We start from the raw sequence: 23,084 nt of genomic DNA, 5'->3' as shown, positions 1-23,084 counted from the left end.
TTATAAAGAATATCTTTGGGTTTGAGACTTTAGTCTTTGCACCATTACAGATCTTATTTAATTTAGAACAGTGAATAAACCGAACGGTTTTAATGCATTGGGCTTTTCAAACACTTCAATCAATTTATGAAACAATCCTCAGAAACTATTTGTATGAAAATCAAACAGGCCTATTGTTTTTCATCCTAAAATGTGTGTGTATTGTATAAATACAGAATGCATTAAAGACAGTGGTTAACCAGAAAATGTTTAAATAGCACGTCATACTGAAAAGGTTGCAGACTCCTGGACTTGACTATGTTTTGTTTGTCTTGGGACAGTAAATAACCACATATCAACACCCCGGCAACTACCTACAACACCCTACCATTGTACAGCGAGTTTAAACCACCAATTTAAAAGGTGAAGCTGTTTAATAGAAATTGTATACATTTCCCTTAACAAAATGTATTAACTTTATTGGCTCTTCACAGAAAATACACTTGAGGGAACAAAATGAGAAAATAAATGAGACATCTAGTGATATGGATAATGGCTTTCAGCAGGTGATCACATCACACTATGACTCTTGTGTGTGCGCGTGTGTTTGTGAGGCAGTTTCTGACCTCGAAACACAGAGTCCAAGCTTATTGTGGTGTAATTTCCTCGTCCAAAGGCTGGAGTGTTTGTGTCAGAGTGAGGCCTCTGTGTGATTGCCTCTCCGTCACCAGTGTAAACCGAGGATAATGCTATGGCCACCTTCCCTGCTGCAAAAACGGGATCAACACAATCCAATTTCTCTCTGTGCAAAAATGGAATAATTTGAAAGAATGGAGTCGCCAAGACCAGCGCCTGGGATCCAGGGGGAAGATAAAGCGCTGTTAAAAAACAGCCATTACGAGAGGAATTGGGCGAGAGGTGTTTCAGGACAACAGAACCCCCAAGTTGACAATACAGATGGGAAGTGGCTTCCAACACATCGAGTGAGAGAAAGCCACGGGTAAATTGAGGTGTCTAACTAGCAATCTAGCCCAAAACAGAGCTCTGCAGAGACATGAGACATGCGGAAACATATTTTATGTGGATTACAGCTTAGACGAAGCAAGATGAGGTTTCCATGCCACGGGAGAAACTTGCAATGCACTGTTTTGCATTTCAGCAGCTACAAGCTTCAGGAATGCAGGAGAATATCATGCTGAAGTTACGCTTCTCAACGTGCGATTACTAAAAATATCCCATTTTGTTTCGAAGCAGCTGGGCTCCAAAGCATCTCAAGTGCTTCGGAATCAGGTTTCTGTCTTCACATGACAAAAACATCAACCCGTGGGGGGAAAAAGTTTGAAAAGCTCTCGAAAAGTCACCAGTTCTAAGCTACGGTTGAGCTCCTAATTGCTTTCAGGTGTCTTCCTCTCAATGCACAGTGACTCTGCCACCAGAAGGAGGGCAAAAGTGATTTGTGTAGATGCTGGCGTTGCAGGAGGCCCGAGTGAAGCTGGGATGGGTTGGAGTAATCAGGATGGGGAACACACCCCCACCTCTCTCCTATGTGTGTTAGACGGGCCCACTCTGATGAATGGACCCTAGATTAGAGCTCACACAGGGCAGGCGCAGGCCTCAGGTGTGCAACCTAATGCATCGATGTTCAAGAGCGTATTTGTGTTGGAGCATAAGTGTAGGTGTACATTCTCTTTGAAAAGCTTGCTTTATGTAAGGTGGAAAGACTCCTTGCAGCATGTTTTCGCAAGGTCACATTATGAGTTGCGCAACTCTTGCCAATAACGTGAGAGCCAATTATACTGTTTCCTGCGTGACTAATACATTTCCTTAATGGGAAAACTTGTAAATAATTACTATATCATGACATAAGTCGTCAAGTGTTTCATGTGTGACAAGAAAACACAATTCAACTTCTTGAGAGGATAATATACAAATGTCCACCTCCACATAGTCAACCAGAGCAGCCCTTACTTCGCATATTTATGATTTTCAATGACACAGATGCTCTCCTAGCTGAACGTGAGAGAATATGTGCAAGTATGGGATGCAGGGATCTAAGGCTGTCCAGCAGGGGGGGTTGGCAGTCAGCGGAGAGGGCCAATGGCTGAGGCTGTGTGGCTAAGTGTCTCATCAGCATCCTACTCATGTTCCAGGCCCACGCTCTAACTGTGCCCTGACTTGATTGTAATTGCCTGAATTCGGCTCCCGCTGCTCCATCCTGGCAATATAACTGCCACATTTTAACCCCAGCAAGCCTAGATACTGCCACACAGCCCTTTGGCTGTTTGGAAGGATGTTATATTTGACTCCGCTTGGGCAGCATCTGTACATATATGGTCAAAGGTTTCTAAATATATTGCCTTTCATTTCAATTTGAATTGCACTTGAGAATGGGGACAAATTAGCTTTTATATCCCTCTCGATCATTTTAGTTTAAATATGTATTTTTAATTCTGTTCCAGTAGCTGATAGAGCATGGCACTAGCAAAAGTCATGGGTTTGAATTCCAGGATATAAATGTATTCTGATTAGCTAAATCATCCTGGATGAAAATTTTGGTAATTTTTGGAGCATTTTAGTCATTTAATAATTAAGACCTGCAAATTTGATTTGGACCTGGATTGTGATGGGTGTAATTTTTTATATATATGTTTTTTGAGGCACATGGTCTTTGTGGGATTTTCTGGAATATGCGGTCATATTCTGGAATATGCAGTGACGTATTTTTGTATTTTATACTTGTTTATTGTTGCCTCTATTCTATTCTATTCTATCTTATTTTTTTCCCTCATAGATCTATCTGTCTAACTTGTTGATTTTATAACTATTTGAGTAACACTTAATTTAAGGAACAATTTTAATTAATAACTAGTAGATTAATAGCATGCATATTGGCTTATGGGCACATAATAATGCCTTATTCTGCATGACCATATTCTAGATCATTTAACCCAACCCAATACCTAAACTTAACAACTACCTTACTAACTATTAATAAACAGCTAATTTGGAGTTTATTTAGGGTAAACTCTTAATTGTGAAAGTGTTTTTGATGGTGATTATCTTGATTAATTTCTTTGAATTGTATTTGTTACAATATTTTTCAAAATGCTACATTATTGTTTAAAAGTCTGGGCTCTGTAATGTACTGTGTGGTTGTACATCTTGTCATTGAGATGCAATAATAAAGTCCTATTCCTATCTGTTAGCCATTCAGAAAACATCTTGCCTGTTGTACTTTCCTGATGCACAAGTCAGACAAATGGCCATTACCAATGCCTTGCTGATTTACATACATTCCATTAAAACTTGGAAAACCAAAAAGTACATCCAGACTCCTCTTGAAGTAGATGCATTGTACCAGTGTGAGCGTGTGACTTCCTGCTGCATGGCAGGAAGCGAGCGGGCTCAGACCGGCAGGGTTAACTTCAGAACTCCCCTGCGGAGCTGTGATAATAGTTGCTCGCGTAATGAAGAGCAGCCTGCTAGCCAACAGGTGGTCCTTTTTAAAGAGCCTAGCCACTGCACTCAGGACAGAAAAAAGCTGCCATGCTAAAATGTGTCAGAATCTAATGTTCCGCAGAATGAAAAACCTGTTTTCTTCCTTTTGTTCAACGCTAGAGATTCAGCCTTGTTCGCCATTGTTCCCCGCACAAACGAGCAACAGTCTTTTTTGACACAGAGCCATGGGGGGAAGAAAGACTGAAGCTGACTAGTCACAGGAGAGAGGGGGGAAAAAAGCTTTCTTTCCTTCTTTTTGGAGGTTGAAGCCCATTAAGAGTTTGGGAGTTATGAATGGTTATGAGTCCGTGTCTCTCTCTTGCACAATGTAAGAGAGCCAAAGAAAAAGAGAAAAACCTAACTGGCTTTTCTTCAGACTTGCAAAAAGTCTTAATCACATACAGGCAGAACAGAAGAGATAGTAAAAGGTAGCGAATGAGTGAGAAAGTGTGTGACAGAGAGAAACCAGTAAACGAATCGGGACGGAAGTACCTTTTGCTACAGACAGAATGGCTGGGTGAAGTGGAGTGGATGGGGGTGGGGAACGGAGTTAATCCTCCAGGGGCCTCAAAACGTCCCCCTCTACCCTTATAAAATCATGAGAATATAGCCGTTGACTGCTCTACAGGCTTCTCTGGGTGGTGAAATACGCTGTTTTTGGTATGCCACTACTTGTAAAAAAAAAATCTATTTTGTTTGCCATTTATGATGGTCGAGGAGCAATGCATTGATTCTCTACCACTAAAATGTAAAAGATTACTCAAGTCTCATATATTTAGGAAAAGAGAAAAGAAATGAGGAACCAATTTGTAGAATAAGTCAACAAAGGACAGAGACTGACAGTCACTGACTATTCTTCACCTGCCTGCATTCTCAGCTTAATGACCACAGGGACAAACGGACACCGCTGAGCTATACTTCAGAACAAAAGCCTTAATTCACTTTTATAATCCGTTTGTTATTGTCAGGCCAATTTGTTCTCTTAAGCTACATGAGGGTCCAAGACTGAGACAAAAGCTGAGGGGTAACAATGGCCATCTCCCCCCCCGTTTTTTCTGTGTTACTGTTCAAGTACACACCTCCCAGGGTGCATTGCGGGCCTTTTTCGGGCTCAGAAAGCTGGAGCAAAAATTAAAGAGCACCTGGAGGAGTCAGCTTTTGCTTCCCACTTCACTCTTCCAACAGATCGCAGCCCTCACACTGAGAATTCCAACAAGTCCCATGTTTTGACAAGCCTTCACTCAGGCTGTTTTAATTACCTGTCATGATGGAGTTGTCAGGATTCTGAATGTGGGTCTGAGCTGAGAGGAATGGAACCCAAGGTACAGCTTGTGCCATTAAAGTACAGCTAGATCCAAACTTGCCTTTTGTATGTGCGAATGTCCTCTGTTGGACCTTTCCTTATATACGTTTTTTTTTCCAGTAAAAATCTGTTCAGTCTAAAAGTCTGCCAGTGTAAAGTCCTAAAAGGATACTTCACCCAAAAAACTGAAAATTCAGTCACCATTTATTGCACTCACCCTCATGTTGTTCCTAGCCTGCATTACTTTCTAGCAGAAAAAAGTTGACCATTTATTTCCATTGTTTCTCAAAAGCCTGTCAGATTTGGAGCAACGTGAGGCATTGGGATGAACAATTCCATTATTTTTCTATTAGCAAAAGCTTCAAGAAAGAAAGAAAAAATAAATGAGCATTGATTTTAAAAATAAATTGGGTTATTTCAATTTCCCACTTTAAAAACATATCTTGCATTTAGTGAGAGTTAAATGCTGTGATTCACAGCAGCGACTTCTGTCTGCTCACACTGCCTGCCGTTTGCAATCACATTCACATATTCTTTAAGCAGTCACCTCTACCTTCAATCACATGCAATAATCATAGATCGCTTTTAACATGTTAACATATTCATAGGCCCCTTGCTGACATGGCTGCTTAAGAATTATTCTTGAAATATTTCTTGCACATTTAAAATAGAAACAAAATAGCCAGAATTTCTGTCATTTTTCCAGAAAATAAACTGAAATATTTAACATTATTTTAATATCTGTAACAGTTCTTTATCATTTCAGTATTATTTGAGGAGTTCAAATGCAAAAACAGATACCACTGTTTTTTTGTTGTGCGTTCCAGTTATTCTCAAACTGCAATTGGGTTATTTTAAGTACAAATAATAAAAATAAAATAAAATAAAATAAACATTTCTACAAAAATCAAAAACAGTAATATAGCTACAAAATTGTTACAATACTGTATATGCATGCCATCAATCCTTTTATAAAAATCTTCCAAACGGTTAGTACTTTCTACCCTTTCTTTAACAGTAACTCTAGAACATGCGAGCTAACTCCTCAAGGAACTACCTTGCAAACAATTATAATCCAATTTAAGTTTGATAATAGGGTCAACGTGATATTTTCTCTTCAATTAAAAAATATAGAGTATTTTGAGTCTCCAATTTCTTTGTATAAAACCAAACACATTACCTAGTATAAGCCGGGAAAAGGAATGTTCCAATAAAAAAATGCATGATGCACGAATTTATTTACATAAGTGATGTACATAGTAAATATACATAAAGGAAAATGTACATTTTACAGATATAAAATAATCAGCGGCACACAAAACCCAAATCTACTCAGTTCATCACAATTCTGTACCAAAACAGATGATCTAACTCATAATGAGAAGGCATAAAAACCGGCTGAATCCAAGAGTCCACGTGTCAGTATGAAAACTCTGCGTCTGTGGGTTGGACCTCGCTGGATTTCTTCATCAAGGCGGCTTTGACGGCACTGATCTTCCCATCCAGCTCAGCGAGACTGTAGCTCTGTGAAAACAAGGCCGTTTTCAGCTAATACATTCTCACTTAACAGCAGGACCTTCATATTTTTCCCTTCATGAATACGCAAATGCATCAGTAATGGAACTTACCTGTGACACTGAAGCTTTAGGTCGTTTGTGCGAGTAATTCTGAGGTTAAAAGAAATAAAAGCATGAAATGAATGCTGATTTATATGAACAATGCACAACCGTGGTCGTTCAATGAAATGGCAAAGCATTCATCTCAATATCAGACTAAACAAAAATCTCTTACATGGTTGTTTTTCCCAGGAAAAAAAAAAGGTGTGGGGGGGGGGTGGCGTAATGGCAGCCAAAACAATAAATTGAACCAAGGACAACTGTAAGTGGACCGAAGCGGCACATGATTAGTGTATGAAACAGAGACAGAGATGTCCTTCAGCATCACTCAATCACTGCCAACACAGCGAGCCGCCGTAGACTTACACTGATTAACAGTATTAAGTGGGGCCATCGGGATTCTTTCTGTCACCCAACGGTCCTTTCATTTATTCTGTCTATCTCTTTTTATCTATTACCCATAATTTGCCTTCATTTTAATCACTTTTCAGTGTGCATATTGCCCACTTGGCAGATGCATGATATCTGCTCACCCTGGTCAGCCGAGTTCAATTAATTCATTTGACTTACTGAAAGCTGCACCACAAACCAAGAAGATCAGCATATTTGACCGCACTCAATGTTCCACTTTAAAGGCAACACACACACACAGTGTAAAGGACATGGAAATCAGCTAGCTTTCAGCTCAGCACTGAACTAAGTGAAGCTGGTGTGAGGAGGCGTAGAAACGGTTCAAGAGCACTTACTCAGCTAACTTTGATGGGCTACAATCTGACAGGGATAACAAATTCTGAAGTGAGGGAAAAAATATCACTCATATCAGCTTTTAATGGTTTTGAAGAACTCTCCGGCCGACTGTCGTGAGCGCAGGAGGAAACGCATAAGTGAGAAGTCTTCAGCATGACACGGACGTGTGAGCTACAGTGTAAAAACAAACAGAGAATTCAGCGTTACAAACTCAGTCTAACACCATAAAGAGGTTGTCATTTTTAGCATTTAATTGTTTTCCTAGGTGTAGACTTGGATTACCTTCTAAAAGTTCAAATGTCTTAAAGTCGCTTATGCTCATCAAGGCGACATTTAATTGATTAATAATATAGCGAAAACAATGTTTTTACAAATGTGAAATAAGCACTGCAACCAAAAGAGCGTCAGCTAAGTACTGCGTACTTAAGTAAATACAAATTTTTTTATTTTTTTTTTTATAAATTTACAGACATTTCTAAATTACTGTTTTCACTTATAGAGTGTAGATTAATGAGTTGTTGTTTTTTAAAAATTTAAAGGGGTCATAGGATTATTTTTTTTCAAAGATCTTTTATTTTATTTATTTGGTGTAACAGAATATGCTTTAATGTTCAAAAAACACAGTATTTTTCAAATACTGTACATTATTGTAGGTTGTCTATGTCCCACCTCTCTCAAACATGTCATTTTTTTCTTCAAAGTCCCTCCTTCCGACAAGTGCAGTCTGCTCTGATTGGCTAGCTGACCCAGTGCATTGTGATTGGCCGAACACAGCAAGCACTTGTCGGAAATGTAACGCCCCTTGCTTCATCTTTCAAAATAAATGTAAAGACAGTTAATAAGGTCCTTAGTTTTAGTTGACTCAACTGTGACCCTGTCTCTCTCTCTCTCTCTCGCACACACACACACACACACACACAAAACTCCGCATTTGGACAGTCAACTGCAAATACTTAAACTAATAATAAAACACTTACAGTAGCTGATTCAGAAGTGCCAGATTGTCGTAGCAAAGTCAGAATGACCTCCTCTCCTAGGTTCACGAAACAGTCGTCTATAAAATGCTTTGCTGTTCTGCTGTAAGTAATCTTAAAGATTCCTAAATGCATCTACTTTCAGAAGGCCAAATAAAGAGCTTTTGCTTTCACCTAGATACACACAGAATCTCCCTGACACGGCTGCTTCAACACTAACTGCGGTTACTGAAACCACACCTTCTTTCCTTGCATGAACATTTGGGCAGTATTTCAAAAAATATTTCCACTAAGTGATGTAAGCGTGGGTGTGTGTTTGGATGAGACTAGGGGTGTGTGGCAGAGTCTTAACTTTGATAAAGAATATCTCTTTGGATTCCAGAGAGAAAGGAGAACTTAAAATCGCATGATATGACCCCATAAACAATTGTAGAATCAGGCTGCAACATAAATTTTAAAAAAGTGAAGGTGGTATATACACAGTGTTGTTCAAAAGTTTGTGATCAGTAAGATTTTCAATGTTTTTTTTTTAATAAGTTTCTTATACTCATCAAGGCAGCATTTATTTGATAAAAATACGGAAAAAAAAATTTCTGAAATATTATTAAAACAAATTTATTTTAGTATATATGAAAATGTAATTTATTCCTGTGATGCAAAGCTGGATTTTCAGCATCATTACTCCAGTCTTCAGTGTCATGTGATCTTCCAGAAATCATTCTGATATGCCGATTTTCTGCTCAGAAACATCTCGTCATCAATGTGCTGTTAATATTGTTATGACACTTTGATAAACAAAGTTCAAAGAATAGAATTCTTTACTGTCACTTTTAATCAACCTAATATGTCCTCGCTAAATAAAAGTATTCATTTTTCCTTAAAAAAAATGGGAAAAAGCCTTATGAACGGTACTGTATAATGCACCACCCTCTCTTTGACCCTGTGCCTTTAAGAAATGCTCCTTTGCATGTGACAAGAGCAACAGATCTTTAGCAAGACTCTTTGCAAAGCCTTTTCAAAACAAATGAGTTTATTTATTAATTTATTAATATTGTGATTCATAAAAAGAAAAAGAAAAACAACAACTCCCTATCAGAATCACTCAATGTGTGGTTCTCAGTGTTCATAAGATACTGTGGATGTTGAAAGAGTGTGGAACTTGTGGAATGACACTGCTAAGATGAACAAACTAATTCAATATCTGATCATCCACTCCTCCAACAAACAAGGACACACACATTCTCTCTCGCTCTTTTCCTACCACTTACCGTGGAGTGGAAGTACTCTGGGGAAAGACCCTCAAGCTCCAGAATTCGATCTTCAAGTTTCTGTAGCCGCTGATAAATGCTTTGAGGAACTGGACCTGCTATAGATACAGTAACAGTAGAATGTTCATATTTCAGCTTACATGAAAAAATAAATACGCTTCTAAACAGGCCAAACATTAGGACATTTAACTTTTTATTGCTCTTCAATAGTTTTCACGTACCTGGTAGAAGTTTAAGGTGAGATTCCATGTTTTGGAGCCTCTCCTCCACGGCAGGGTTTCCACAGTCTCTGTTCATGGATCCCTGCTGCTGGTCTGCAAGTTCAGTGTGTGTCCCTCTGGTTTGAGGTCCATACGAATTCATAACACGCTTCACTACAATAGCAAACAAACACCCACCGGAGCCATGTGAGTAAGGGTGGGCGATACAGCCTCCAAATTATATCACGATATATCAAGATTAATTGCAATAACGATATTTATGACGATATATTAAAAATGAAAAACATGGAACAATGTTTTATTGGTGATTGCAGCTGGCAGGCAGCAGCACTTATTAGTGCAAAAAAATAAATAAAGGGCATTTTTAATCCTTTTCCAATGAGCTACTGTCATCGATGACAGACTACTTAATTTGAAGTGTAAATCTGTTGTCATAAGGTGGCAGCAGCAGCTGTGTGTTCGACTTGAAGCAGACTGATCAGTGTACAGCGCCGTAGCTGGGGTTTTACCGGTGGCCCCTGTTTGAAATTGTGTAAATAGCACAAATAAACAAATTAAACAATGTTTAAGTAGGTGTCCAGGTACAGAAACTGAATAATCAAATGTAAATAGCACTGCATAGTCTTTAGTGTATAAATGAAATATAGATTATTTCTTGTTAAAACTACAAAGTAATTTTCTTCCATTTTATTTCTTGGATTAACAGCAAGGATACGGACAGCAGCTAGGAAATTAGGCGCGGTCACTTTAAGAGATAAAACATCCAATATGTTACACTTTCGATTTCTTTCACAACGGTTTACTTTCACTTAAGATATAAACAACCTTTTTTCGATGATACTTTCGAGGTCAAAATTTTGTATGTATTTGTCATTACAGAAGACTCAATTTGTTGTTTAATGGCTGTAGACACGACTTTCTGCATGCACACTATATGCACCGAACAGCATATGGGTGCTAAATTAAGCTTTTAATGTCTTTTTGTGCTTGTGTGTTTAAACTGGCATGGTGTATTAGTTCGTTCAGGCACATGAGGAAGCAAAGAAGAGCTCGGTTTGGTGTTTGTGCTGCTCTCCATGTGCGCAATGAACTCAGTGCGCAAACTCTCAGTTGAGTTTTTCCGCGTTTTCTGTTTGAATACTTTAAACTGTTTTGAATGTTTAAATTGGCATGGCTTAAAACACGTGCAATTGATAAACTTTCACGTCGACGCGCAGGCCGTCTTTTTACACTGGTCTCAGGCAGTCGGTAGAAATCACCAGTCCCCTTTCTTCTCTCCACACCGTTTTACTTAAGATATGCTCCTCTCCTATTTTTGAAGGTAAGAGTGTGCTCTCAAATATGCTCTAGCACTCCTCTCGTGATACTTTGTTGACATACACCTATCAGTCGAACACACCTACTGGTTTTGTGGTGGTGTTGTTGTGCATGTTAGGGAACATATATCCACCATAAGTCATTGTGTCACTAAATCATTGATGTTGTGATATGACACTTTTTTTTATATTTATCATTATTGTGGACTGTATGATATGGCACACCCCATTGTTTGAGACACTTTTTTTATGGATGGGGCTTTTTATTTCACTTCTTTTGGACTGAAGCAATGCAGCACACACTGACTGCAATGATAGAGCTTGAAAGATCAAAGACAAGGATGCCTTGGAGGTGAGTAAAATCCAACCAGATTTTCATTTTTGGGTCAGCTCATAATGGCTACATATGTTTAATACAGTAAAATTAAAGCAGTATTATTATTTTAATACATTAAAAACTGTCATTTATTCCTGTAATTGCAAAGCTGAAATTTTAGCAGTCATTATTCCAGTCTTTGGAGTTACATGATCTTTCAGAAATCATTTTAATATGATGATACATATTTTCAGGATCCTTTGATGAATAGAAAGTTCAAAAGAACAGCATTTATTGGAAACAGAAACCTTATAAATCTCTTAACTGTTTTTCAGATCAATTTCAATTTCATTTTTGACGGAAATGGCAGTACAGCTTTTATTTTGAAGTTTAAATATATTTCAAAACTACACTTTTTGCCCAAAAGACCCATCATTTCATATCGTTAAGTAACCATGATAATATCGAGAGTTTTGCTATAGCGATATCACAATATTAATAACATTGTTACATCCATAATGTATGTATATATGTATATATATATATATATATATATATATATATATATATATATAAAATTTTTATCTTTTCATATTTCAAGTTCAATACAACAAGAGCAAGAATGAACAATATCCTAACCTTTGACATGACTCTTGAAACCAGGATATGGTGTATATACTGCATCAGTTCTTGCACAGCTGTCCTCTGTACACCATAAGGGAAAAAAATAATAATTTGCAAATTAATAATCGATTCATCACTGCCTTACACACATGCAATAGTAAACACCGTGTAAACATCCGAAGCAAATGACCTCATTTGGTAGAAATAAAGAGCTTTTAACACCTGGTTGTATATGAAGGATTTAGTCTGTGAATAACGGGTGTATTTTGACCTCACACCTGTGGAAATCAGCACTCTTACAAACACTGGCAATTGTGCAGTAACCCCTCTGACCACCCCCCCCCCCCATGCTGCCAGTGCCCTCCCATTCTCACCCTGATTGCAGTCGATCATGTTGCAAAACTCCCTCACATTGTTTTCATTGATCTCCAGCTGTTTGTGCTCTATAAATGCAGATATCCTACGTTCAATCTGAAAAAAAAAATTTAGCCAGAGAGATAGCAATGAGAGTCAGACTGATGAGCTATTGAAGGAAAAAAAATCAATCCACTGTCTTCTTTTTTGCTGTTTAGTTATAATGAGGAACACTAGGCTGTATGGACTGCATGACTAACAAGTGACCGCAGTGGACACAATTATTCCAAAAATCAAAATATTTCTCACAACGCAGCCGTTTCAGATAGTTGTGATTTGCTTGGGCCTTTTTATTACGGTGACTGTAAAAAAATAAATAAGCAATAAAAATGAGGGCCTCCTTGTCCTTCGCCCACATGCAATTTCAGCGTGTAATGAACATCCACTTCATAACGTTGCAAGGACCAGGACCTCTCTCAGGACTCTCAAAGTGGGTGGCTATTTGTTTCTCTCTGAAGGAAAGCAGGCAGTGAAGGAGCCTTCCATTCATTCTCAACTATCTGCCCACAGATGGCAATTCACACTCCCTATGACTGACCAACTGGGGCAGATTACATCCAAATAATAAATAGCCTCTGTCAAACATTCAACTTTAATTGCGTTTGGGAAAAGAGATTGCTTGAATGCTTGCAAAAAGGGAATATTTGGTCCAACAATAATCATTGGTACATACAAATAAAACCAATAATAGCCTAACTGTTCAACTAAGTAAGACAAAATACAGAATATATAAATATATAATAATGCCTTTGTTATTGGCAGGATAAAAACATTTCAAAGTTTTATCATTATGCCCTTTCCTCTTTGAGGTTGAAAAAAAAAAAAGACTAGTAATAAATATATAAATGGATAAAATGTATAATTTGTTTTATAAGCATATATAATATATTTCTGTATTTTGTGCCGTGGTATGTTTGAGAGGTTTTACCTCAGATTTAGCAGCCTTTATCTGCACATTATCATCGATTTGAGGCTTGTTATGAACTGTGCCGTGGTCAGATGTAGGATGCTCAGATGTATCTGCTGTTTCTTTCCTGTCACTGCTGCCTGGGATGGAGTGGACTTCAGACTCCACCATTTGCTTCAGATTTTCAGAGACTAACTGGAAGAATCACAAATCGAATTATAAAGTGATAACAAATACATCCACAGATAATTCAATTTCATGTGTATCTATAAGATTTTAAGAGTTCTTTCTAATAGGGAAAGAAGTCTGTCTAATAATCAGTTAGTTTGTTAAACAAGGGTGTGTAAAAAGTATTATAACGACTGATATCTTATAAAGTGTGCATCTGTATCCTGCATGTTCTCTGCGTGACAGTCGTTGTGTGTGAATTGAATGCTGACAGAAGAGTACAACTTCACTGGAGAGACTTTAAACTCATGATTTCAAACCATGCTGTGCTTTATCCATTTGCCCACTGTCATGTTCATATCATTTTCACTGTGTGCTGTACGTAAAATGAGTGTTACCTTTAAAAAAAATAATAATAATGAGATATATATATATTCCCAATGCAAACAAACTTATTACTGATAGCCCTGATAGAACAGTGTTTACTTACTTTTTATATATATATAGATTTTAAATGTTTCTTTATTTGTAAAAAAAAAAAAAAAAAAAAAAAAAACTTTCAGAGGATTATAGAATCAAGTAGTTGTCACTTAAAGTATAAGTAAGTTTATTTTACACATTTATAATTTTTACATTTAAAATTTCTTAAATATTAATTAGAATAAAAAATTTTTTTATTGTCTTTTATATGATTCAAATGCAGGGTTGTTTGCCTCTCATTTTAAATGGAAGCACAGACAAAGCCTTATTTTGTTCAAATGAAGAGATTTATTTTGTTTGTGTTACTTTTTAATTTGATTTGGGGATTTTTTTTTATTTCAATTTAGTTTTGTTATTTACATTTATATTATATTTAAAATTTTGTTATTTAGCAGACGCTTTTATGCAAAGCGACTTACAAATGAGGACAACAGCAGCAATCAAAACCAACAAAAGAGCAATGTTATGCAAGTGCTATATTAGTATATTATTATAGTGTTATATTTCAGTTTCACAAAGAAATGTGCCACATTTTGTCCAAGCAATAATTAAAGGACACATTTAATTTAGAATTTGTCTTAAACCTACATTTTGTAAAAAAACAAAAACAAAAACATGAATTGAATCGAATCGAATCGTGAGTTGAGTGAATCGTTACATCCTTAATAGATAGATAAGGTTTCTATTCTAGGAAAGGTTCATTCCACATCTAAGCAGCAGCCATAAATAATAATAATAATAAATTAATACAAATTAATAATAATAATGTAAATACATTAAGTAAACAAATAAATAAATGGCAACAAAACAGTGATTAAAAACTAAATGGTTTGTTATACACTTCAGTTGTCATTATAGACTGATAGGATCACCCAGAATCAAGTATTCCACATAGGTGTGTTAATTAAATTATAAAACGCACATGATAAACGCACTCTTACCTGTAGTTTGGAGATGTGCTGTTGTAAATAGGTATTAACTTGAGATGGCTGAAGTTCAGAGAAGTTTAGATGGTTGACACTGGCACTGATGCTCAACTCATTATCACCCACTTTTAACTGTAAAACAAGAGAATTTCTACAATTCTTCTTCTTCTTCTTACTATTATTATTGTAGCTTCTAAATACTTTTGACGAGCATCTGTACAAAAGATAAATGACTAAACCAGCCTAGGAGACTTATTGATGGTCGTCTGTTTTATTTATTGTTTATGAGAGGGATTTTGGGCAGTGGTCAGACAGGAAGTAACACCAGCATAAACAAGTGAGACCAGCAAACAATCTCAGGCTGATGATGTTTATTTCACAGGTTTTATAAGACTCAAATTATCCACTACAATAACTGGTAACGTTATGTGCTCTACAGAGTGTGTTACTGTTCCAGTTTTCCCAACCCCGCTTAAAGCTCGTGCATCTCATTTACACAAACCTTTGCGCCAAACTCAGCGAGGGACTGGATTATAGAGCCAACGCAGTCTCTGAACACATCCCGGTGTCTTCCGTGGCTGCTGCGCTGCTCCTGTTTACTTCCAGCAGCGCACGCGTCACGTCTGTCTCCCTCCGCCGCCATCATACTTCCGCTCCTGACGCTGATTGGACTAACGCGCTCCTCTATGACATGACCTCACATCCTTTAGAACCGTGATAAATTTCAAAATCAAAACGGTCAATTTTCACTTTATAAAAAAAAAACTTTGAAAATTCATATTTAATTTGTTTAACATTTTTAATAATGTTCACTATCTATCTTGTGTTACGTTCTGTTGTGCCACATTAGTCAATGTGTAAAAATAATAAAACAATAAAGTGTACCTTGTTTTTTCTTCAAGGCAATACCATGTTTCTTTTGGCATGTATTATGATAGTCCCATGGTATTTAATAATAATAAAATAAGTATTTATTTCCATTTTATCATGTTTTATACATATACTGTAGGCTCTGAAACTATAATAATGATATGCCACTTTATTTTACTATGATCTTGCCACTATTTTATGCTTGATTTAGCATCTAACCTAAGGCTAAGCCAAGGCCAAACTTTAGTGAATGTTATTTGAATCAGGAAACTTTCAAATAAAGCATAACAACAATAACATTTTATTACCCTTTCTGTGTGAAATATTATATAACATATTCTGTAGCGTGTTTAAAGCTAAAGGTAAAATTACCAGTGTTAATGCATTTGCTCAGACAGCAGTTTTCTGGTTAGCGTTCATGATATAACCCTTCCTACCTCATAAATAGTGGTCAGTGTAGTCAAGGTCTGGTCTGTTTTGAGTCATAAGAACGTCACTCTTCTTGTTAATCACTTCCCCTGTCAATCAAAGCAGTGTCGACTCAGTTGAGCTTGTATACTGCGGTCCAAAAAATGTGACCTTTAAGACAAACTGAAGGGCTTTGACATTGGTTCAGTATCCATCATATTCAACGTCAGACGTCTCACTCTTCAGGGGATATCTGTCAGATTGTGCTCACCACTCAAAGTTTTTCTTCCAGGGAGGGTTTTGAAAGGCAGGCTGCCCGTTTATAGCAATACTGACTGTCAAACAATAGTGTAAGGGCAATAGGGATGGGAAGCTGCTCACAAAGGTGCTCTTTTCTGTCCCGAGAAAGTGTGGGAAAATCTCCCTCGTCTATTCATACATTTTTTTCGTCTTTTTCCCCATATAATGAGGAGACTGATGAACGCAACAACTGAGAAAAAGAACAATTACCATCAATGACAAAGCACAAGTGCCCGGTGCTGAACCCTGTAATGTCTTCTGGAAGGGTTAATCATTTTAGGAAGGGTTTTGGAAGACAAACCTTTCAGCTCCAGTCCTTTCTGTGGCGCTCTTTAATTCCTCCAGTTGGAAGAGAACTGTAACACTTGACATCCTCTTACACTCCGCGCTGTTTGGACATATTCCCACGCAGCAGGACACATGAAGAGAGGTGCCTTGAGTTGGCCACTGGGATAAACCAGGTTTTTAGTTTACTGTATTTTAGAAAAGACTTGCTAATACTTCGACCGGAAATGGGATTCAAACAAGGTGGTTTCAACAGAAATTCTGTTTCTGAAATGAATTAGAATAAAAATTAGACAAACAAATAAATAAATAAAACAATGTCTTGTCAGAAGTTAGTTTTCAGTTCAGGAAACAGTTCTGTTTTACCCAGCAACTGTGAGCAGATCTAAAATAATTGTTTCACCTATATCCTGTTCCCTGCATCTCTTAGTAAAAGGATTTTGCCTTTGTATCTCATCCTTTCTTTCTCTCTGTTTTACACTATAGCGTAAAGGATCAAATGGAGAGAAAAAAAAAAACCCAACAAGGTCAGTGGGGAGTTTGAAAGAACCTGAAAGAGAGAGGAAGAGGACCATTCAATTTAGAAATAAGACAGACCCAATATGTAATAGTGACCTCAGGTGCTTTCATCTATATCTGCTGTACAAATAGTGATCAGAGTTTGTAGAAAGGTAGTAGCCCTGTCAGTCATGCTTCATTTCTTCAAAGCAAGGTATATTAGAAACACCACATCCGAATCTGAAAGAATTCATTCCTTCACAACATATTTCTGACACACATAGCTGGTGTTTCTATTAAGCAGCCTGTTTTGTGCATAACTTCTGCACGAGGTATGGATGTTTTCTCTTTAAATCATGGAGGTATTACAGAAATCATGCAAGAACACAACACATTGTGAAATGCTGTGAAGTGTAAACAGAAGAGAAACATTTAACAGAAATAAAGCGATAGAGGAGTAACAGAACATTTCCATTGTGAATTTATTGCATTTATTGTAATGATGAACAAAATCACAGTATGCCAACTTGTAACTTGTCAGTGTGCATCATTATTTCATTACATTGAATTCAGGTTATATATTTAACAGTTCTTGCTTTGGGAATCGGATGCATGACCTTGGTGTTGCATCATGCTTTAGTTTTGGAGCTGCAGGAAGGCTAGTTGAAATGGAAATGGAAATGTAGCTACTGTCCAGTTTTCTGAAAGGTGACTCATGTTAAGCATAAAACTACTGTAACGGCAATACTAAAAAACTGCTTTAAAAATGTGGCTTAGCTCACAAGTAATATAACTGGGTTGGTCTGGACACATTTGACATCAAAAAAGATATAGGAATTTGTTTCACCCTTAAATCAAATAAATATGTTATATAAGCATCATTGCATTAGCATTTATTAAGCCACTATTTCATAACAGACCTTTGTGCCCTTTTTGGGTCACTACCAAATGAGAGCTAATTAAAAAAGCAAAATTCTAGCCGAGTTCAAACATCTACTTTTACATTATAGGAAACATCGATGATACTTTGGTATGTGGATCAATTATCACTATTACCTAGTTATAGTTGCGTATTATTAACATATTGGCTGTTTAGTACTTATAAAACACATGTTCCGCATGATCATATTCTACATCCCTAATCCTACCCAATACCTAAACTTAACATCTACCTTAATAACTATTAATAGATTAGATAAATTAGGAGTTTATTAAAATAAAGTGTGACGGAAACATCTTTAAAAATATTAACAACACTAGACCTTCTTCATGTGGAGAAGAGAAACACCAACTGATCATCAAAACAAAGAAAAAAATTAAGGATGAAAGAAAAACAATCGATTTAATGCCATTTTCCTCTCTCGTGTAGTGAGTCGATTTTGTAGAAGCATCTCAGCTACATTGTCTTGAAGTCAACACACAGACGATTAGCAAACATTACAATTATTTCTTCGCTAATGAAAGTCAACTGTACTTTTTAAGAGTTTAATTGAAAATCCATCTAATAGTGTTGTGTCTTTTATTGATGGGGATTTGCTCCTGCAGGCTTGCTAAGTTTCCTCTCTCCTTGTCTCATAACTCCCCCTCAGCCCCGCGCTCACAGGAAGCTGCACCTGTCACCTGGGGGCCCCTGCCTGCACTCAGGATCAATTTACATAACCTCATTTAGCAGTTCACAAATCAGAGCCATTAAGAGCTGCTAACAGGAACCAAGGGTTCTAATTTAGCCTGCCTTTCACAGTGGGAAAATTGGGCAGCTCAGGCCTACAAATAAAGACTCAGGTCTTGGCTTTGATTGTTGATTGTCATGGTAAATGTGCGGATGATTAGAGCAGATTTTCCCCTTTATTGATTTTCTGCCAAAACACAGCATGCCACGGTCCTGCACTAGGAAGCTAACTGGAATCGGGAGTGGGGGGGGGGGGCAAAAGCTTGAAAACGGGGGCAGGGGTCTCATGATCACGTGGCAAAAAAGTCTTTGCACACCAACCCAGTAATACTGTATATGAAATAGCAAGATGGCAAACACGAGGCTGTGAATGAGATGTTAATGAGAAGCTTTAAAATACAAACTTGCATGTTGCCCCAGGTGACCGTTCACTGTGCACAAAAAGGGCAATGTCAACATTACCAGCAAGCGAATGGTACTACATTTCGCTCTTAAATCAGACTGAAACAACATAAATGAAGTAGCAAATCAAGTGGAGCATGTTGGGCTTTATTAGATTTTACCATAATGTGCTTTATTAGACTCACTGTACAACATTACAAAGCTATTCACAGCATTGTAAAGTGTGGACGCTTGATTTTGTTCTCATGAAATAAATCTCTTTTGAGAAAATTTAGAAAGACTCCACAAGCATGTATGAAACTGCAACTACTACAAGTTCTTCTGTTACATTACTGCATTATAGCTGTAGTTATCAGATTTTGTTCTGAAGAAATAACGTCATACAGGTTTTGAAAAGCTTGAAGGTGATTAAATGATGTCAGATCTATTTAAGTCAGACCACTATAAAACCACTTATTTAATGAAAAGTTGTTGCAAATGTCTAACTTATCTGACAGTTTTGTGACTGATTATTCTAGATCTACGTATATCGTCTGAAACAAATGGAAATATCTCAAATACTCAACATATGAAGAAAAGCCTTCTCATCTATGATATCTATGCTCCTTTCTATTCCAGTCTGATTGAAGTCATTCTAATTCATAAATGCATTTTGTTGCCTCCATGAATCCACCCCATGCAGACTTTTTTTTCCTGGAAAGAACAGCCGTGCAATCATGTGGATGATTTTAGCTTTAACCCCTTTCATTTACCATTCATCAGATAAACTTCAGCGTGTCACTATACATAGCTCATGTCAAGTATGCTTACTCAAAATGGCTCTCAATCGGCAGTCGATTTGGCAAAGATCTTCTTATAATATGAAAGAGCTGATTCAAACTTTCACGTGTTCACTGCCAAACTGGTGTATCTGAAGGTGTCTGAAGTGTTTGTTGTCTTAAGGGGCAGAGGAACTTCATTAGCCGAGTCAGGGAGCCCTTTCCATTCCTTGTTTTGGATACATATTTAAGCTGTGGTTTGGTGCCACGGGTACCATGCCAGCAGTGTGATGCAGAAATGAAAAAGCAATGTCATCCTCAATCAAGGTTGATGATATAAAGCAGAAAATCTAAACTGTGGCACATTTTGAATGCCTTCCTTAATCTGACAAACTTATTTCAGGTGTCGGAGCCTCTGGTGCTGATATAAATCAGGTCTGTTTAATAAGGGAGACATGCAAAATTTGCACTCAGTGATTGATAACAACTGTAAGCTAGTGTTATTTTATTTTTTGCATTTAAAGTGAATTTGTGAAAAAGAAAATAAACTTATAAAATGACCAGGACCATTCTTGATATATCTTTGTCACGCATTTGATGTCTTCCAGAAAAAAAGAAGAAAAAAAAGAAGAAGAAGGCTGTTTTGAAGGTCGCTTTTTTGGGGTTTGGCGTAAAATCTCCTAAAATTAATAAGCCACATAATTGGAAATCTCCCTGTAGACGGTCGCCATTAAGCTATAACGCATTATGCTGTCATTCTCCGCCTTTGAAAATGATGGAGCAACAAACAACTGTTGTTATCCCTGAGACAGCATCTCGGTTAAATTAGCTTTAATGAACATGTAATTGCTGGGAATAGACTGAGCGGACCCGAAGCAAACAAGGTTTCTAATTGATTTGCATTCCTCTTTTTTGTGAGCAGTCGCTCATTGTCCAGAGCGCTATTGATCGGCTACTGTGTATCGCCCCGCATGTGTTTCCCTTCATTAACTGATAACGGGTTACTGATGACTCCCATCCCGGCTCTAATGTGGCTTAACGCCTACTTTGTTCCCGTGTCATGTCGGAGGGCAGTCTGGAATAATGAGTAAGTGGGTGGGCTGTGTTTGGGGCTATCTGCTGGGGAGGCGTTTAGTCTGCCGGGTGCAAGGAGATCACTGGAGGGGTTAAAAAAGCAGCACCTCTTAGGTCTGGATTACTTTTAACTGCTGCACAGCATGAGTCCGTCCTCCATTTTAACCAACAACCTGAAGGGTTCGCTTGGACTCGGTTGGTGATACAGAGTTCAAACTAAAACTGAAATGGAAACAAATCCAAATTCAGCGACACCTGCGTTATGTTTTATGGGGTGACCAGGTGCGCAAAGTCACGAATTTTAGGTTGGAGCACACACACACACACACACACACAAATAAAAAAATAATAACAATAGTCCAAATATTAGCTTATATTAAAAAAATCTATAGTAGCCTAAATAATTAATTTCAAATGTTTACATCTATTGCAAATATGCAACCTATTTTCATCATTTTTAAATCTTTTCAAAGTTTTATAAAGAATATAGACACATAAATTAATATAGGCCTAATAAAACGAGTTAACTGCGGCAAGGAAAAATTCCCTGAAATTACAAAGGCAAGTTGACTTGGGGGAGTGTTGGTGCGTCTTTGAGACTGGTCAAATAGGCCTGAATGTATGTGATTTGTATTGTGCATATATAGCTTTTCCCGGAAACCGAACAACCAGTCCCAGAAATTCTAATCATCACAGACGTTTACCATGATTTTCTTTGGCATAGAATTGTAAATTGAGCATAGAAATGATAAACGATACGCCATACGTTCAATTGGCTGCGTAATACAATGGTCACACAACGGCGAGCCGCTGCGCTCACAGAGAGAATTGCATGTTAGCTAATTGTTAATTTGGGAGACTCGCGCTGGCTAATTATGGCGGCACCGCCAAGCCATTTGCATGATGGACTTGCCACCTGCCTCGATGCATGACAGCCCGCAGCCTGGGCAAACTATATAATTACTGAACAGTGGTGGGGCAATTTTTGACTGCAGTCCCTTTGTGTGACATGAATTCTTCCTAATGACATATTTTATAAAGGGGCAAATAGCATCCCTCCTTCCGGTTCTACATAATCTCAACAGGTCTTAATGTTTAAGCCACTGCACTCCGATTTTTCGCAGTTGCGCGGTATAGGCCTACCCATTATGTTCCTCAAACTTCAAGCTCTGTCGTATTATGCCTGACATGACAGAATGCAATGTTTTTTACTGTAAAATCGCTTAAAAGTCTTATGGAAACAATTAAGAGACATTTTTCGAGTCATTTTTTATGGATTGACCGGACGCAGTAGGCGAAATTAGCTTCTTTTACTCAACCAGTACAAATGTACATTTTACAATGTGTCTTTTATTGCATAGGCCTACTTTTAGAAAATAGAATTTAATGAAGAAACATTTTTTTATTCATATGTGACAAATACTGTAGTGAAAACCTTGATCCTTCAAGGGTTAATTCACCCATAAATGAAAACTATCTCCCTTAAAAGTGAAGTTTGTTTGTTAACATGTAGTCAGACTGATTCAGATTTACACTGCGTAATTTCAAGCGAATTAAACGAGTTAATTTAGATGTAACTGACAAAACATGACAATACTAAACTACATTTACTAAACATCATTGCAATTCAATGCGTCTGCAATTCAACTGCATAAGCTTTTTATGATTATGTTAAGATATACAGATATTTAATTTCTCTATTCTCTCGGTGCTATTATTTCATTTTATTTACATAATGTAGATCGATTGTTGAGTCCTAAAAATGATAGCTGGCGGTGACTGCAGACTAATGGTTTATTTCTGCTATGTTAAATATTGATGCTTTTTTAGTTTTTGTTGTACCACGCTTAAGCAATCAGATAGTGTTTAAGTGACAAAAAGTTGATCAAAATAGCAGTGGGGTGAGGTGATTACACGTTATTTAGCGGGAGAGGGAGTGTTAACACGGTTAGTGATGGTTCGTTGATCACCAAAGGACTCCCGCTGATACAGTACAAGACTGCGCTCGAGCGCCTCTTGTCTGCTCAGAATTTCATTATTGAGTCATGACCCGCGTGCTGCAG

General features: G+C 37.4%; 1 protein-coding gene across 3 annotated transcripts; it reads right to left on the bottom strand.

The window, feature by feature from the left end:
• Positions 1-6,000: 6,000 nt before the first annotated feature.
• On the bottom strand, positions 6,001-15,444 carry LOC113117318 (MAP3K12-binding inhibitory protein 1). 3 transcript variants are annotated; one of them, XR_003294149.1, is made up of 10 exons: positions 15,260-15,444; positions 14,773-14,889; positions 13,205-13,378; positions 12,237-12,333; positions 11,878-11,943; positions 9,607-9,759; positions 9,386-9,483; positions 7,143-7,314; positions 6,409-6,447; positions 6,216-6,304 (listed from the first exon to the last, which is right to left on the bottom strand). XR_003294149.1 is itself a non-coding variant. In XM_026285920.1 (9 exons), exons 1-9 carry the CDS (start codon positions 15,401-15,403, stop codon positions 6,200-6,202), a joined length of 993 nt encoding a protein of 330 aa, XP_026141705.1. In that variant the 5' UTR covers positions 15,404-15,442; the 3' UTR covers positions 6,001-6,199. The 3 variants fall into 3 exon arrangements, 1 of the variants encoding a protein (XP_026141705.1); XM_026285920.1 differs by lacking the exon at positions 7,143-7,314 and having other exon boundaries at positions 6,001-6,304; positions 15,260-15,442; XR_003294148.1 differs by having other exon boundaries at positions 6,194-6,304; positions 6,409-7,314.
• Positions 15,445-23,084: the final 7,640 nt, after the last annotated feature.

This window comes from Carassius auratus, chromosome 17 (assembly GCF_003368295.1).
Source record: "Carassius auratus strain Wakin chromosome 17, ASM336829v1, whole genome shotgun sequence".
Taxonomy (NCBI): domain Eukaryota; kingdom Metazoa; phylum Chordata; class Actinopteri; order Cypriniformes; family Cyprinidae; genus Carassius; species Carassius auratus.
The sequence above is the reverse complement of the archived record's forward strand: the minus strand, read 5'-3'. Positions and strand labels throughout refer to the sequence as shown.